General features: G+C 56.7%; 2 protein-coding genes across 10 annotated transcripts in view; one reads left to right on the top strand and one right to left on the bottom strand.

The window, feature by feature from the left end:
- The first annotated feature begins 209 nt into the window (after positions 1 to 209).
- On the top strand, positions 210 to 8,108 carry ARFGAP2 (ARF GTPase activating protein 2). Of its 6 annotated transcripts, none has more exons than XM_069091554.1 (17): positions 210 to 355; positions 555 to 673; positions 911 to 983; positions 1,361 to 1,492; positions 1,580 to 1,660; positions 2,532 to 2,616; positions 3,138 to 3,194; positions 4,003 to 4,044; positions 4,387 to 4,439; positions 4,568 to 4,704; positions 4,812 to 4,943; positions 5,293 to 5,421; positions 5,507 to 5,641; positions 5,896 to 6,022; positions 6,111 to 6,204; positions 6,296 to 6,414; positions 6,823 to 8,108. In XM_069091554.1, exons 1-17 carry the CDS (start codon positions 284 to 286, stop codon positions 6,841 to 6,843), a joined length of 1,608 nt encoding a protein of 535 aa, XP_068947655.1. In that variant the 5' UTR covers positions 210 to 283; the 3' UTR covers positions 6,844 to 8,108. The 6 variants fall into 6 exon arrangements, with proteins under 6 accessions (XP_068947655.1, XP_068947654.1, XP_068947653.1 ...); XM_069091553.1 differs by having other exon boundaries at positions 2,532 to 2,632; positions 3,139 to 3,194; positions 6,299 to 6,414; XM_069091552.1 differs by having other exon boundaries at positions 2,532 to 2,632; positions 3,139 to 3,194.
- CSTPP1 (centriolar satellite-associated tubulin polyglutamylase complex regulator 1) overlaps positions 7,882 to 15,354 on the bottom strand; it is a 175,846-nt gene continuing 168,373 nt past the window's right edge. For 2 of the 4 annotated variants that reach the window (XM_069091558.1, XM_069091561.1), the window contains 4 exons: positions 13,997 to 14,192; positions 13,025 to 13,134; positions 10,294 to 10,357; positions 9,300 to 10,035 (listed from right to left, as the gene is read on the bottom strand). In XM_069091558.1, the coding sequence (XP_068947659.1) occupies positions 9,867 to 10,035; positions 10,294 to 10,357; positions 13,025 to 13,134; positions 13,997 to 14,192 (539 nt within the window). In that variant the 3' untranslated portion in view covers positions 9,300 to 9,866. Of the gene's footprint in view, positions 8,333 to 9,299; positions 10,055 to 10,293; positions 10,358 to 13,024; positions 13,135 to 13,996; positions 14,193 to 15,354 lie in introns of those variants that run through there. The other 2 variants (XM_069091559.1, XM_069091560.1) reach the window with 2 other exon arrangements.

Raw genomic sequence — 15,354 nt, 5'->3', positions numbered from 1 at the left:
CCCCACCCCCACGCCCCAATACAAACCTCGTATTGGTCCGGGACCGGAGACTAGTCCACTCGGCCATAGGCTGCAGGGTGGCCTCGGAGCCGGCTCGTCGCGGGTTGTGGTTTCTCTAGGGTTTTTGATTGGCTCAGGGAAAACTACGTCATCCCACCCCATTCCCTCCCAGCCGGCTGCCCATTGGGCTGGGCGTGACCCCTCCCATTGCCCCGCCTCCCTTCCCGCGGATTGGCCCTCGGTAGGACCCGTTTGTCGCGGTTGTATCTGGGAAGGAGAGAAAATGGCGGCGGAGCCGAGCAAGACCGAGATTCAGACTCTTTTCAAGAGACTCCGCGCGGTACCGACCAACAAGGTGCGGGCCCGGGGTCATCGGGGCGCGCGGGGAGGGGCCAAGAGGGGAGGGGGCGCCGGCGTGGTGCCCGGGGCCCTCCCCCCACGGCTCAGGCCCTGCGGGCGCCCCCAGCCTCCGGCCTCTGCTCCCCTTGTCCCGGGCCCGTTCCCTCCGCCAACCGTCCCCGGGCCCCCGGCCCGCCCCTTCTTCTTCCTCCCAGGCGTGCTTCGACTGCGGCGCCAAGAACCCGAGCTGGGCCAGCATCACTTACGGCGTCTTCCTGTGCATCGACTGCTCCGGGGTGCACCGCTCGCTGGGCGTCCACCTGAGCTTCATCAGGTGGGCCCGCCCCCGAGGCCCAGAACCGTTGGGGGCCAGCTGTCCCCCGCCGCGGCAGCTGAGGCCACTGAGGCCCGGGTGGGGGGAGGGGTCCCCAGGCCCCTTGGGGCCTCCGGCTCAGGTGAGGAGAGGCCCACCTTCCCAGCAAAGCTCGGCCTCGGGGGGGGGGGGGGGGACCCCCAGCACGGAGGACTTCCCCCCCCCCTCCCCCTCCCCGGCCTGGGGTCTTCCATGCAGGTCCACGGAGTTGGACTCCAACTGGAGCTGGTTCCAGCTGAGGTGTATGCAGGTCGGGGGCAATGCCAACGCGGTAAGGCACCCCCCCGCCCCGGGCTGCCCTCTGAGCGCCCTCTCTGCAGACCCAGGCCTTCCCGGCCGCATTAGCAGGGCCATGGCTTCAGTCCATGAGATTAGGGTTCGCCTCCTGCCTGGGTCCAGCCAGCCCCAGAGTCGTGCCCTGTGCCTTGACAGGAGGCTCTGAAATGGGGCAGCCTCAAGGCGAGCCTTTACTGGGCATCTCAGAAGGTGGGAGATGAGCGCTGTGGCTGCTCTCAGTGGGCAGGAGGCTGCCAACCTGCCTGCCTTTGTCTCCCTGGTAGCTGGGGCCTGGGAGGGCACACCTGCTTGGACTGGTAAGGAGGGCTCTGACCTCTGGGGTGATTGCCTACCCTCCTCTCCTGTCACCAGACGGCTTTCTTCCGCCAGCACGGCTGCACCACTAACGATGCCAACAGCAAATATAGCAGCCGTGCAGCCCAGACGTATCGGGAGAAGATTCGGCAGCTGGGGAGTGCCGCCCTTGCCAAGTACGGCACTGATGTAAGTGCTGGGGAGAGCCGGGAGGTAGGGGAGAGGATGGAGCACAAAGCCCTGGGCTCCAAAGGCTGTTGGTTTTCTTCTGTCTAGCTTTGGATAGAGAGTATGAACAATGTTCCTGGCCATTCCCCGGAAAAGAAAGACTCTGACTTCTTCACAGAACATACCCAGGTGAGTACTAGTGTGGCGAGAAGAACATTTGCCCCGATGATCCCTACTAAGGTCTTTACTTTCCTCAGACCTGGAGCCTTCACGTAGCTGTTGTAACAGCTCCATTTCCCTTTAATGCAGTGCTAAGGTTGAGGAGATCCTTGTGTCTCAGCAGATTGTGACTTGAGCAGTTTGCTTGCTCTGTTCTCTTGGGTGCCTTATCCCTGCCCAAGGTAGAGGCTCAGTGTAAAGCCTTCAGGATTATTTTCTGTCCCAGTGGTGGCCTTAGCCCCTGGAGGGAGGTGCTGTCAGACACCCTTAGAACTGTCAGAGCGGCATTTCTTCTGGAGTGGTCTCTTACAAGGAAGAAGCCAGTTAGAAGATCTAGAAATTATCTAGTCCTAGAGCTAGAGGCATCTAGCCACTGACCTAAGGGCACCCAGCCAGCAGGAGATGGAAATGGGACTTGAAACTGGGTCTTCAGACCCACTTCAGTGGTCTTTCCACTTTGTCCTGCTCTGATTCTTGTTGAAGTTCTCTGTCACCACAAATGGGACAGAAAAGCATTGTCTTTTGGGGTCATAATGTGAGTTCAAATCTTAGCTCTGTCCCATTGGGTGAGTCAGTTTTACTATTTCTAGGCTTCAGTTTCTTCATCTGTCTCCAAAGTCTTTCCCAGCTCTGACTCTGATCCTTTCAGGGAAGCGGTTTTTCTGCTGTTAGGAGCTATGAGGCCGTCTGCAAAAAAAGGTTTTTTCTGCCTCCTTACACAAGTTATAATCCTTGGTCCAGTTTTCCTCAAGACCCTTAGATCAGGGTTTTGAAACTCAGAGGGCCTCAAAAATCATTGCCAGGCCTTGCAAAACTTGTGTGACTAGGCCTTCCTTTTCAGCCTTCAGCTTGGGATGTGCCAGCTTCTGAGCCTCAAGTCCCTGAACAACCACCACTCCAGCCCGTGGAGAGCAATGTCCCCGCACGTGAGTGCAGTGATCATATGTGTCTAATATACCCCACACCCCCAAATACTGTCTCTGGACGCCCCCCTTTGGAAGCAGGCTAGGGGTCAGCAAAGATTGAGGTGGAAGGGGATACTGAGCTAAGGAAGGTCCCAGGGGGGCGGTACTGCCCCCTGGGGTTGGCAGCTCCAGACCAGAACTCACTAGTAATATGACTTTAAAAGGCATGAGGGGGGTATCTAGGTGGCGCAGTGAATAGAGCACTGGCCCTGGAGTTGGGAGGACCTGAATTCAAATTTGGCCTCAGACACTTAACACAAAACTAGCCGTGTGACCTTGGGCAAGTCACTTAACCCCAATTGCCCTACCTTCCCCCCTCTAAAAAGCCAAAAAAAAAAAAAAGTCATGAGGAGGACCCTTTTTCTGTTTCCTTTGGTAGTGATACCAGAAGTTTGGGATAAGTAGCAGCCCATCTTATGCGTGGGGAGAGAAGAGCCTGCATGAGTGGGTTGGGTGCCTAATTGATGCCTTTGTGTTCACAGAACCTAAGCAGGGCCCCACAGCCGACCTGCTCAGCACTTCTCCCAAAACCTCCCTGGGTGAGTGAGCCGTCATGGGCATGGGCACCCAAGAGGCTAAGACTCAGGTTCTCTTCTGTGGAAAACAGCATCTGGGCCCTTCTGAGGGCTGGCTTGAGCATGACTCAGGTTGGGTGGCAGCCTTTGCTGAGACCATCAGCCCCTCCTAGCTTCTGAGGACAGATACACACCAGATCCTCTGAGCTGTGCCATGTGGGGAGTGTGGGGAATGGGCAGTGGAGAAGCCTGTTGAGTCCTGGCACCCAGGTTTTCTGACTTCAGCGTCCTAATTCAGTCTCCTGACCACACTGCCTCTTAACCATTTCTTCCCTTCACTGGATTAAACGTTGAGGCCAGGAGACCCAGATACTTGAGGTTTCCCTTGGAATCTCTGGGGATCCCCAGCCCTCCTGGGCTGTTGCTTCCTTTCCTTGGGAGCCATTCAGTTCCCATTTTTGGAGGGTGGAAGGGATTACCTTATGTTTGGTGTTAGATGATGTTTTATCTGCAGTGTGCCTTTTCTATCCCACCCTCTCTTTTAAGTTCTAGCATCTCCTTAGGATGACCTGATCTGTGAGGCCCCCATTTCCTTTGGTGTGGGGGCTTCCACAAGTCCCAGCATATTCTGCTGACACTTGGGGAGGAAGGCCAGGACTTTTTAAACCAAGCTGATGGCTGCAGGAGTGGGATTTCCACCCAGCCATTTTCTATCCAAAGCTAGGCCTTCTAGCCTGTCAAGGTCTGTTTGGGGGCTTTCTAGTGCAGGCCTTTCTCTCCAGTTAGGAGCATTGGGTGGACCCTGTGTTAGCCTCAACTCTATCTCTCCTAGAATCCATGTTTCTGTCAGCCCAAGGGTCTGTTCCTGCCAGAGGTAATGGCTCCCTGGGACGCTGTCCCTCCCACTGCATTGCAGCTTCCTGCCTCGGGGAGCTGAGGATGGTGTTGGTGACTGGCCCAGCCTCGCTGCTCCTAACCTTGGTTCAGGGACTGTGACTGTCCTGGGGAGCAGTAGAACAAGGCAGAGATGCTGGGGCTTGGTAACCTTCATCCATCTCTCCGCATGGGCTGGACTCAGTGCTGTCGTAAAGTGTCTGGGGGGCAGCTTTGGCCTTTCTTCCCCCAGGCTGCCACTGGTTGCTGTGAAATTGCATGCTCTGGTCTGAGCCAGCTTTGCCTTTGTGTCTGATCGTGCCTTTCCAATTTCTCATGGCAGAATTGAAATCCTCAATTATTGGCAAGAAGAAGCCAGCAACAGCTAAGAAAGGGGTAGGTTCCCCAGTCTACAGAGGTGACGGTCAGCTCCCCCTGTGGGTTTGGCCCGGGTGTTGTGGCTGGCAGGGAAGCGGGCGGCTTCCTGCCCAACAGGCCTCGGGTCACCTTCCACTTTCTTGTAGTTGGGTGCCAAGAAGGGGCTGGGTGCCCAGAAGGTAAGCAGTCAGAGCTTCAGTGAGATTGAGCGACAAGCCCAGGTGGCCGAGAAGCTTCGGGAGCAGCAGGCAGCCGAGGCCAAGAAGCAGGCCGAGGAGTCTGTGTGAGTGCCCTGGGGGGCGTGGCGTGGGGTGGCTCTGCTTGGGTCCCTTCCCTTTGAGAGCCTGGGGCGAGGCCAGAGGGTGGTCACTGACCTGGCCTTCCTTCCAGGGTCGCTTCCATGCGCCTGGCTTACCAGGAGCTGCAGATTGACCGCAAGAAAGAAGAGAAGAAGCTGCAGAGCCTGGAGGGGCAGAAGCGAGAGCAGGCGGAGCGCCTGGGCATGGGCCTGGTGTCCCGAAGGTAGGCCTCCCTGCGGGAAAGAGGGGCGCCAGAGCTTGGTTTCCTTCCTTCCAGGATCAGTGTGTGCTAGTGTGGGCTTATTAGCAATTTGCTGTTGTTGTTTGCGGGCTCAGGTTTGGACGCTGGTCAGCCCTGCAATCCCCATCTCTGGGTTGAGGCATTAGGGGACATGTCAGCTGGGTGGGGAACATTTGTCCTGGTGGCTTTGTGTGGTGGGTGGCCCCGCACTGTGAACACGCAGGGAGCCAAGGGCTGGGATGCTGAAGGTAAGAGGAGGGCCTTGTTGCGAGTGGTGGCCATGTGCCTCATGGGCTGATCCCGGGCTCCTTCGTTCTGGTTTCCTCCACAGCTCTGTCTCTCACTCGGTACTGTCAGAGATGCAGGTGATTGAGCAGGAAACGCCTGTGAATGCCAAGTCCTCCCGGGCCCAGTTGGACCTCTTCGATGACACTGGGAGCTTTGCTTCTGGACCCCCTAAGTAAGAGCAGCTGTGGAGGGGAGTGGGGTGGCTTCTTCAGGCTCTGCCACGGCCTCCTCTGAGGACCTCTGCTTTTTCTCTCCAGGTATAAGGATAACCCCTTTTCTCTGGGAGATGGCTTTGCTTCACGCTGGGATACAGATGCCTCCTGGAGCATGGACAGGATGGAGGAGAAGGAGCCAGAGGTGACAGTCTCTAGTATCCGGCCGATTGCAGAAAGGTAGAGTGACCTCGAGGGCTTTGGGGACTTGGCAGGAAAATGCAGACCATCTAGAGGGGCGAGGGGGGGGAGCCTCTTTCTCAGTCATCCACTGATGAGCACTTAACTTCCAGGCCTCTCTTCCTGGCCTGACAGATCATCTCAGCTCCTCTCCTAGGGGGGAATCGTACTCCCTAGTGGAGCCCACATTCCTGTGTTTTCTATAGAGAAAGGTCACAAGAAGCCCCAGAGTGTTCTTTCTGTCTCTCCCCCAGACCCACAAACCGGAGAGAGGTCGAGAGCCGGCCCTCGGCTGTGGAATCCAATGAAGCCCGTCAGAAGTTTGCAGGAGCCAAAGCCATCTCATCAGACATGTTCTTTGGGAGGGAGATTGATGCCGAGGTGCGTGAGCTGGTGCTATGGGCCATGTCCTGGCCCGGTGGCCTCTGGCTCCTCCCATTGTGATCATTGGGCCTCTTCCTTCCCACAGTACGAAGCCCGGGCTCGGCTACAGCAGCTTTCAGGTAGCAGTGCCATCAGTTCTGCAGACCTTTTTGGGGAGGCAGATGGAGCCCCCGGAACAGGTGAGGGGCAGCGTGGCTTTTCCAGCATGTGGCCAGAGCTGGGGGATTGCTTTGCAAGCCCCTGGGTCACCTCCTGGCTTTCTTCCCGCAGCAGGGGTGTCTCTGGGGAACGTGCTCCCTGCAGCGGACATTGCCCAGTTCAAACAGGGAGTGAAGTCTGTGGCCGGGAAAATGGCTGTACTGGCCAATGGGGTGATGAACTCTCTGCAGGTGAGCTCTGGGGCCAGGCCTGTGGCAGGCCCCCTGCTGAGGACTCGATTCTCTTCTGCCTCCCCTGGCTGTCTCCCAGGAGCCCAGTTCTCTTATGGGGAGAAGGAACAAGGGCAGACTTCACGTTCCTCATGCCTTGGCTGCCCCTGCTTCCCTGCCCTGTGCACCCTTGCTTTTTCCCTGCATCACTCTAACAGCCCTCCCCCATGTAAGCTTGAATGAAGTGGGAGACCTGCCTCCTTGGGGTGAGACAGAGGTGTCTGGCCCAGGTTAGCCACCTGGGACGAGGTGGAAAGCAAGATGAAGTGGCCCTAGTGGGCTGCTGTCTGTCCGTTTTCCTTGGCTGTGCCCCCGCCTACACCCTGGTGCCGGGGCTTCCCCACTGAGCTGATGTTTCTCTCTCTGCAGGATCGTTATGGTTCCTACTGACCCAGGGCCCCTGGCGGCTCATGGTGGCGGCGGCAGCGGCAGCAGCAAGAGAAACCTGTGTTCCCTTGGGCAGGGATGCTAGCCCCATGGTAGTTGTAGGGGATGTGTGTGTGAGTGTGTGTGTATGTGTATGGGTGTGGGGGCAGGTGCGCGTGCGTGTTCATGTGTGCACGCCAGCGCCAGTGGGGTGGCCTTGGGAATGCTGGGTGAAGGGAATGGTCAAACACCAGCCCCCTTCTCTCTTCCTGCCCCCTCACCCCCTAGCCCTTTCCTTTCAAACCCTCACCTCCTGGGTGCTAGGTCAGTGTCCCCTTCCTTCCTGCCCTCCCTCTCTTCATCACAGCTGCTGCTCCCCTATGACTTGCTGTGTTGGAGAGGGAGAGAATTCTCTTAGTGTCTCTCAGAGCCAGGCTGATCTCCATTCTCCTCCCTGCCTCCCCCATCCTAAGAAAGAGAAGGTCCGAGGCTCTCGAGGCCTTTTTAGTAAGACTGGGATGTGTCCCTTTACTTGGACTTGCTGTCCTTGAGACCAGAGGGAATATTCAGCCGGATCCCTTTTCATTCTGGGCTCCATAAGTGAGGAAGGGAGGCTGGCTTGGACAGACCCAGGCTAGCGCCGGCCTCTAGAAGATGGGCTGCACCTGGGGCGCTGGGAGGGGAGAGACCTTGCTTTGAGCTACAAGGGCTAGACACTGGGTCCCTCAGTTTGGAGCCAGAATGGAAGCCCTCGTGATTTCTCTTCTGCACCCCCACCCCTATTTGCACTAATCACTTCTGCCTTCACAGTGGAAGGAGGCCATGTCCCTTCCTGTCCTCTCCTTGACTGGGGTGCGTTCACCTCAGGGCTTTGGACCGCATGTTCCTTTTGATGGGTCTGAGCTGTGGTCCCAGAATCTGGCACAGGTGCAGCCTGGGTCCCCTGAGCCCTCCCCCCACTGCCTAGATGCTGCTGGGAGCAGTGAGAGAGTTGGGGAAGGGGAGCGGGCCCTTCAGCGAGCTCTGCTCTTCCCTAGTGGCCTGGGGGGCTGCGGTTCTTTGCCCCGCTGGCACTTAACGGTATGGACTCTGCCACTGCTCTGTGATCACTGCGACTGGCCACAGAGGGCCATGGAGCTGCTCGGCACCATGGGACACTCTCCTTTTTCCTTCTCACCTTCCCCCAAAGGGACATGACTTGCTTTATGGACTGTTTGTATTATTTGGAAAAAAGTGGTGTCAATAAAGCCCAAGCTGGGCCCAGGACCCCTCTTTGGTCTGAGCTGAAACAGTGTTGCTGAGTCCTTGCTTCCCTTTCCTTCCCACTTCCCACCCCGGGATGCCACCAGTGCCTCACTCTCTGGACTCCCACCGACATGAGTAGGGCATCTGTGTGGAAGCGGAGGGCAGACTCTCCAGGGCCTCCAGCTTGTCGCTCCTCCGGAAGCCGAAAGCCACTGCCTGGTGGGACCTGTGCTTCTGGGAGGTTCTGTGCAGCCTCGACCTCACCACCCTGTTGCATGTAGAGGAAAGAGCTGGCATTAGCTGACTTTAAGACGTCTCAGCAGAGTTATGTGGATGTGGGGCGGGATGGGTGAGAGGGAGGAGGGTCTCGTGTTTCCTGGATGCTGTAAGAGATAGCCCAGAACCACAGATTGCCAGAAGTTTTCACGAGAGATGTAAGGGGCCATATGGAGCTGGCTGATGATGTGTGCACGGTCTCAGCAGTGTTCCCTTGCAGACATTTTGGAGGAACGAATGAATGCTGCTGGAGTGGAGAGTGCTTGGCCAAAAGTGTTTCTAAATCTATAGGCCTATAAGGTCTTTGCAGACAGCTAGAAGAGTTGGGGCAAAGGTAGATATGGGTGAAAAGGCAGCCTGTAAAGTTGCCCGTTCTCTGCATCTGGCCACTTGGGGGCTTGTGAACCTGGTTTTGCAGAAGGAACTGTGCCCTGAGAGGTGTGCGCCCCAGCTTCCAGGAGGCAAGCTGGGAGCAGCTGCCATTGCCCAGCGCGGTGGGCAGGCCTCAGGCCACGTAGGCTGCTGGGGTGGGGGGGCTCTGTTCCACACCCCAAATCCCCTGTTCCACTTAAGGAAATTGGTCACTGCCTGATCTTCCCAGGTCATTTCTATGACTGGCAAAGTGCTTCACTTTGTGCAGCAGCAGGGAAGAGAAGTTCTCTGAGGTCTCCCACCTCTTGTAGGAGTGGCCCCAAGGGCCTGGGCAGGACTTGTTGACTGCTGTAAACAGCTGTGTGACACGAGACAAGCCACAATGTTTCTGGGTCTCAGTTTCTAGGAGGGCTATTGTGGTCACCCCCCAAACCCCATGGAGATGATTGGACTGAAAGCCCATCTTGGCCTTTCAGTGTCGGGTCTGGGCTCTTCAGGCCCCGTCTGCCACCCTCCCGGCAGCTCCTGGAAGCCTTCTCCCAGCCCTCCTCCCCTCCCTCCAGCCCAACGGCCTCAGACTCGTCATCTACTGGACACAAGGGACTTTATTGGTGTTTCACATATTTCACTTCATATATTAAGACATAGCAAGACTTGAGACAGTTTTTAAAGAATGAAATTGAGTTCTTTGCCGCCCCTTATCCCACCACCCGGCATTTTTTTCTGGAATGGAAAATGTTACTCAGGCTGACGCCTGGTGTTCATTGCCTACTCTGGCCCAGCCCCTCCAGGCCCTGGGGTCAGCCCCTCAGGCAGGAGGAGGATGCCGGCACTATAGGCCCCAAAAGGTCGGCTGTGAGCTCAGGGAGTGAGGGGGGCCCAGGGCACAGGTTCAGGGCCATCTGCTGCCAAGCCGGGGCCTGGAGGTGGCTCAGCGGTGTGCGCTGCTGTCCTTCACCATGCTCACCAGCAGAGGGCGGTATGTGACAGGTGTTGAGTGGGGGGGAGGGCTTGCCCTAAGTGCCCAGCTGCTGAATCTGGAGAGAAAGGGAGGAGGGAGGGAGCCAGGGCCTCTAGCAGTGCGAGGATGTGGGGACGTTTGTGCAGGGGGTGCTGCCCCAGGTGGGATGGGGTGCTGGGCCCTCCAGGGCTGCTCAGGTCTCGGACTCCTCTGTCTCTTCGGTGGAGCCGTCACTCTCTGCATCCACTTTTCGGGGATGGTGGAGGGGTCTCCAGGGGGACCCCAAACGGGGAGAGGTCCGTGGACAGCCACTCTCTGTGCCAGAGGTGGGAGTGGTGAGGAGCCCTGGTACCTGGGCCATCCTGGAGGAGGGAAGAAGGCCTAAGGGCAGCAAAGGAAAGGGCCTGGAGCCGACACTTTTTGTCCCCTCCCCAGGAGGGCCCGAAGGGATGGTCCTGGGCCCCATCGCCCCAGGAGGGCCCGAAGGGATGGTCCCTGGGCCTGGTGTCCCCAGGAGGCCTTGATGACTGCCCACTGCCACCGAGGTGAGGGAGGGGTGCATAGGCTGCTACGATAAGGAGAGTGACCAAGAAACCCCTCCCCCCAGGATTGACACTTACAGTCTCTCCAGCTCCTCATCCATGGCTGGGTCGTGCATCAGGTCCCCTTTGTCGGGCAGAGCCCCTAGAAGACAGCAGTGAGGAGGGATGCTAAGAGCGAGAGGCCCCCAAAGCTTGCGGGGGGCAGGCCTGGGGGCTGCTCAGGACGAGCAGTTATGCCTGGAGATCTCACTACAGGGTCGGGGTAGGTTGTGGAGAGCCTTGCCCAGGTGCAGCAATCACATCAGGATCCAGGGGCACCGGGTGGGCTCCTGAGAGGGGTGATGCCTTAGTTTTGTCTCCCTAACCTGGGAAGAAGAGGTTCTCCAGTAATAATGGGCAGTCCTCGGGACCTGGGGAAGGAGGCAGGCCTCTGACTTATGGCCCCTGGAATACAGGGGAGCTCTGAAGAATGAGTGAATCTGCTAGAGCCACAGTGGGGGCTTTCCCTTACAGGCTCCATCTGAACTGTGTAAAGGCCCAGAGGGAAGACCAAGGAAAGGACATTTGGGCAGCTGTGGCCTGGGCCTGCCCTCGGTGACATCCTGTGGGGCTGGAGGCTGGATGGGAAGCAGGGCCAGAGGGACCACCCATAGGGATGAGAAGGCCAGGAGGCATTAGCTAGCTCTGGGATGGTGGGCACATCAGTGCCTCCTGGTCAATTTCCGAAGAGAAGAGAAGCCTTTGGGGAGCTCCTCGGGCTGCAGCTGAGCTGAAGAGGGAGGAGAGCCACAGGATGTGGTCCAGGTCCACACCAGAGATCAGTAATTATCCAGCTCTGTTCCAGGAAATCAGGGTGGCCAAACATTAGCTTAGCAAGAGCGGTCAGAGCGTCCTTGGCTGGGAGGGCAGGCTAGGCCAGGCAGAGCTAGTGCTCACCCACCTTGGATGTTGAGGGCATGTGGGCAGAGGAGGGGCTCTGGAGCCACTATCAGTGGAAAGGAGGGGTTGGTTGGGGCTTCCAGGCACTGGAGGAATTCTTAGTGATCCTGATGGAAGAGGAGTTAGTCATGGGGGGCATAGGGAGCTGCAGTTGGGAATCTGCATCTAGCAACCAGTAAGTCTCAGAAGAAAAGCTTTGCTATTTCAGAGGGCCTGGTGAGCATGTGTGGAGAGCTGTGGCCTCCATCCACCCTGCCGGCCTTCCGGGTGCGTTGCTGAAGCGAGGTGGGGTGAGGCCCATGCCTCCTGTGCCCATCTGGCTTGCATGCCCCCTGGAGGCCAACGAGCGGGGCTCCCAAACCTACTTGGCCTGCACTTCGGAAGCAGCAGGCATTGGCTTCTGGATCACGTGGGCAAACCTTGTCTTGCAGCCCTTTGCTATATTGTGCTGTGCAGATATTGTGATTTTTACAAACTGGAGGTTATGGCAACAAGTCTCTAGGCACCATTTTTCCAGCAGCACACGCTCACATCGTGTCCTTGCATCACCCTTTGGTAATTCTCCCAATATTTCAGACTTTGTCATCATTACTGTATCCCTTATGTGACCTGTGATAGCTGATCTTTGATGTTACTACTGAAATTCTTTTGGAATGTGACAAACCAGACCCATAGAAGACAGTGAACTTGATTGACACACATGTGTGCTCTGACTGGCCATCCCCCATCTCTCTCCCTCTCTTCGGCCTCCCTATTTCCTGAGACACCTGAACTTAGCTGATAAAGCAGTGGCAGGGTTCCACAGCGGGTAAAATGCCAGCAGCAGCACACGCTACAGAGAAACCTTTTGGGAATGGAAGAGGCAAACTTCATGGCTGTCTTATTTGAAGAGACCAGCCACCCCGGCCTTCAGCAGCCTCCACCCTGAGCCGGCAGCAGCCATCAGCATCGAGGCAAGACCCTCCACCAGCAAAGCCATCCTACTCGCTGAAGGCTCAGATGACAGCTCGCAGTTTTTAGAAAGAAAGTATTTTAAAATTCTGTACATTGTTTCTTTAGATACTTAACAGACTTCGGTGTAGCCTAAACATAACTTTTATGTGCGTTGGGAAACAAAAAAGGCCATGTGCCTTGCTTTGTGGCCACACTGGCTTTACTGTGGTGGTCTGGAATCGAACCCGCAGTGTCTCCCAGGTCTGCCTGTGTTTGGGGGGTGGGAGGCTCGGTCCAAAGTCACGATGCCACCTTGGGGGCAGAGCAGCCCCGCCTATCCAGTATGAAGAACTAGGTTTAGGGTTAGCCTACCAGAAAGAAGAGGGGACCAAGAGAAAGGCTCCAAGGGAGAAGGGGGGGAGCCGAAGAGCACAGAAGCCCTCAAAGTCTGAAGCAAGGCTGAGAACCGCCCCCCCCCCCCAAATCCTTCTAGCAACTGTGGGCCAACTGGCAGTGGGGGTGGGGCCGGCAGAGGGCCAGGGCCAAGTGACCCAGCCACTGAACAGGGAACAAAAAGGGGAACTGGCTCACCCCCTGACCTGTTTTCTTAGCTCCCCTAGAAGATGTGGATTTTTTTCTTACTGAGAAGAAAGGCATCCCTTGCCAGACCTTAGCACTGTTTACAGATGGGATTCTTGTCTTTGATGTATAATCTCAGGAGCTGCCGGGCAAACAGCTCAGTTTTGCCCAGCAGTAGGCCCCTCCCTTCTCTTTGAGGGGCTGGGTGGCAAGGCTTCTATGGGGAAGGGCTGGGCAGCTTCATGTTTGGGCAGGACAAGGGGAGAGGGGGCCCTGGTCACGGCCCTCCTGAAGGTCCAGGCCCCTGCCTCTCACTCTAGTACAGATCAAGACCCAGACTTCAAGTGGGCCACCTTACCCAGGGCTTGGTTGATCCCATGATGCTTGGAGAGCGCCACGAGGAAGCCATAGAAGGTCAGTCTTTGGACGTTGCTCAGGACTTCTTTGACAAGAGCTGGAGGGGGGCAGCTGAAAGGGAAATGGCCAGGCTAAACCTTGACGTAAAGGGCCGGGCAGGGGGCACCTGGCAGATACCTGAGCCCTAGTCTCACAGCAGATGCCAAAAGACAAGGCCCAGGGTACAAAGACGGCCTTTTGTGCTCACAAGACCCTGGCCAGGGAGGCAGCAGGCAGAGCGCTGTGTGCGGTGGGAGGAAGCCCCGTCCCTTCTATTCCTAGCTGTGCGACAGCCTCCCTGTGCCTCAGCTCTCTCATCTGTAAAATGAGGGCAATGGATGCAATGACCTCCCAGGTCTCTATGGCTTGAAACCAATGATCCCATAAGCTAGAATAGGAGTGGGGTGATGGCAAGTGCTCAGAGGGGAAGCAGCTGGGAGCCAATGTTTAGGCCAGAGTGAGCAAGTCTCCAGGCTGGCCATGGCTCTGCTGGGATGGTCTCCGGGCCTGGAGCCAGCTGAGATTGCCATCTTGTACACACACACACACATGCACGTGCGCACACGTACACATGCCCACACACACACGCACACATACACACACGCACACACACATGACTTTACTTCAGTGATTCTCATTAAGGGACTAAACTAGGCAGGAGAGGGGTTGTCCAAGGGGATGTGAATCTTTGCAAACATGTCATCTGGAATGGTTTTCAATCAGTGTCTAGTTTCCTTTACTCCCTGAGCCCAGAGGCCCCTTGTGGCAGGGAGAGGGGGAGAGAAAAGGCGGGCATTTCCTTCTCCCACCTCCCCAGGGGCTGGCTGCTCCTCCTGATACACATCTGCTCCAAGCCCTTGCTTCTTCTCACCCAGGGAGGGTAAATGCACGTCACCCTGCTGTATGGGGCCGAACAGGGGCTCCCTCTACTCACCTGTACTTGTGGCGGTCACACAGGTTCTCTAGGTACTGAAAGAAAAGGGAGGCTTCCACTCCCTCCAGGGCGCTGGTCTCACTTAAGGCAGGCCGCTGACGATGCTGCCCACTGGATGATGTTGGCACTATGACAGTGTTGGGGTTTTTGCCTGTCAGCAGGTCCTGATAAATGGCAGCCACACTCTCCAAGAATTCTGGGGAACCAAGGGAAACTTGGCTCAGGCTCACGTCAAGGCTCTGACCATTGTCCTCCTCCTGGGTTCTTTGGCCCAACTGACCTCAGTGCCTACTGCTGCCCTATGTTCTCCTGAGGGCCAAGGGTATGATCCAAAAGAACAGAGACCTCGGACAACGTGGGAAGTGAGGTGGGGAGACCAGACAGTCAGTGGGAATGCCCCAGGCTCATGGCCTAGGATGCGTCCTCAGCATCTCACGCTCTCACCCCCACCATGCGAGCAGCACCGGCTCCTGGTGTTTCCACCTCTGTAACGTCTCTCCCAGTGTCCCCTTCTCTCCTCTGGGGCAGGCCCTTAGCCCCTCACACTGGAGGATCCCAACAGCTGCTGCTGGGTCTGCCTGTCTCAGGTCTCTCCCCACTCCCCTCCAGTCCATCTGCCATCCAGCCACCAAAGTGACTTTCCCAAAGATCAGGCCGGCCATGTCAGCCCTCTCTCTCCTATCACCTTCAGGATAAAATGGAAGAATCCCCTGCTTGGCTCTTAAAGGCCTTCCCAAGCTGACTCCCTGCTACCTTTGCCATCATCCTACACCTTATTCCTCTCCACACACCCTCTGAGTCTGTGGCAATGGCCCTCTTAATGTTCCTCAAACAAGACTCTCCAGCTCCCAACTGTGGCCGTTTTCCTGGCTGTCTCCCCAGATTGCCTGGACCCCTCTCCCTCCTCTTCTCCACCCCCAAGGGTCTCTTGCTTCCCTCAAGTGTCAGCTAAAATCCTCCCTTTTGGCAGAAGCCCTTCCTCAGAGTCTGAGGCTTCCCTCTGAGCCTGCCCCATTTATCCTGCCTGCATCGTTTGCATGTGGTGACGTGCACTCTGTCCCTCCTGTTAGACTCGGGAGCTCCTGGACAGTAGGACTTTCTTTGTATCCCCAGCACACAGTAAGAGTGCAATAAATGCTTACTAACTTAAGCCCTACTCCAAGGGCTGAGAGCTGCATAGAAGTAGCCAAAAAAAAGGTCTTCCTATGGCTAAAAGGGCAGAGAAAAAGTCACCTCTTTAAGGGCTGTTCTCTCTCTCTCTTTTTTTTTTGCTTTTTGGAAGGGGGAAGGCAGGGCAGTTGGGGTTAAGTGACTTACCTAAGGTCACATGGCTAGTAAGTGTTAAGTATCTGAGGCCA

This window comes from Petaurus breviceps, unplaced genomic scaffold (assembly GCF_028583685.1).
Source record: "Petaurus breviceps papuanus isolate PSGF00001 unplaced genomic scaffold, PetGlider_PUasm1.0 188, whole genome shotgun sequence".
Lineage (NCBI taxonomy): Eukaryota > Metazoa > Chordata > Mammalia > Diprotodontia > Petauridae > Petaurus > Petaurus breviceps.
Note: the sequence above shows the minus strand (reverse complement) of the source record. Positions and strands in the feature narration are given on the sequence as shown.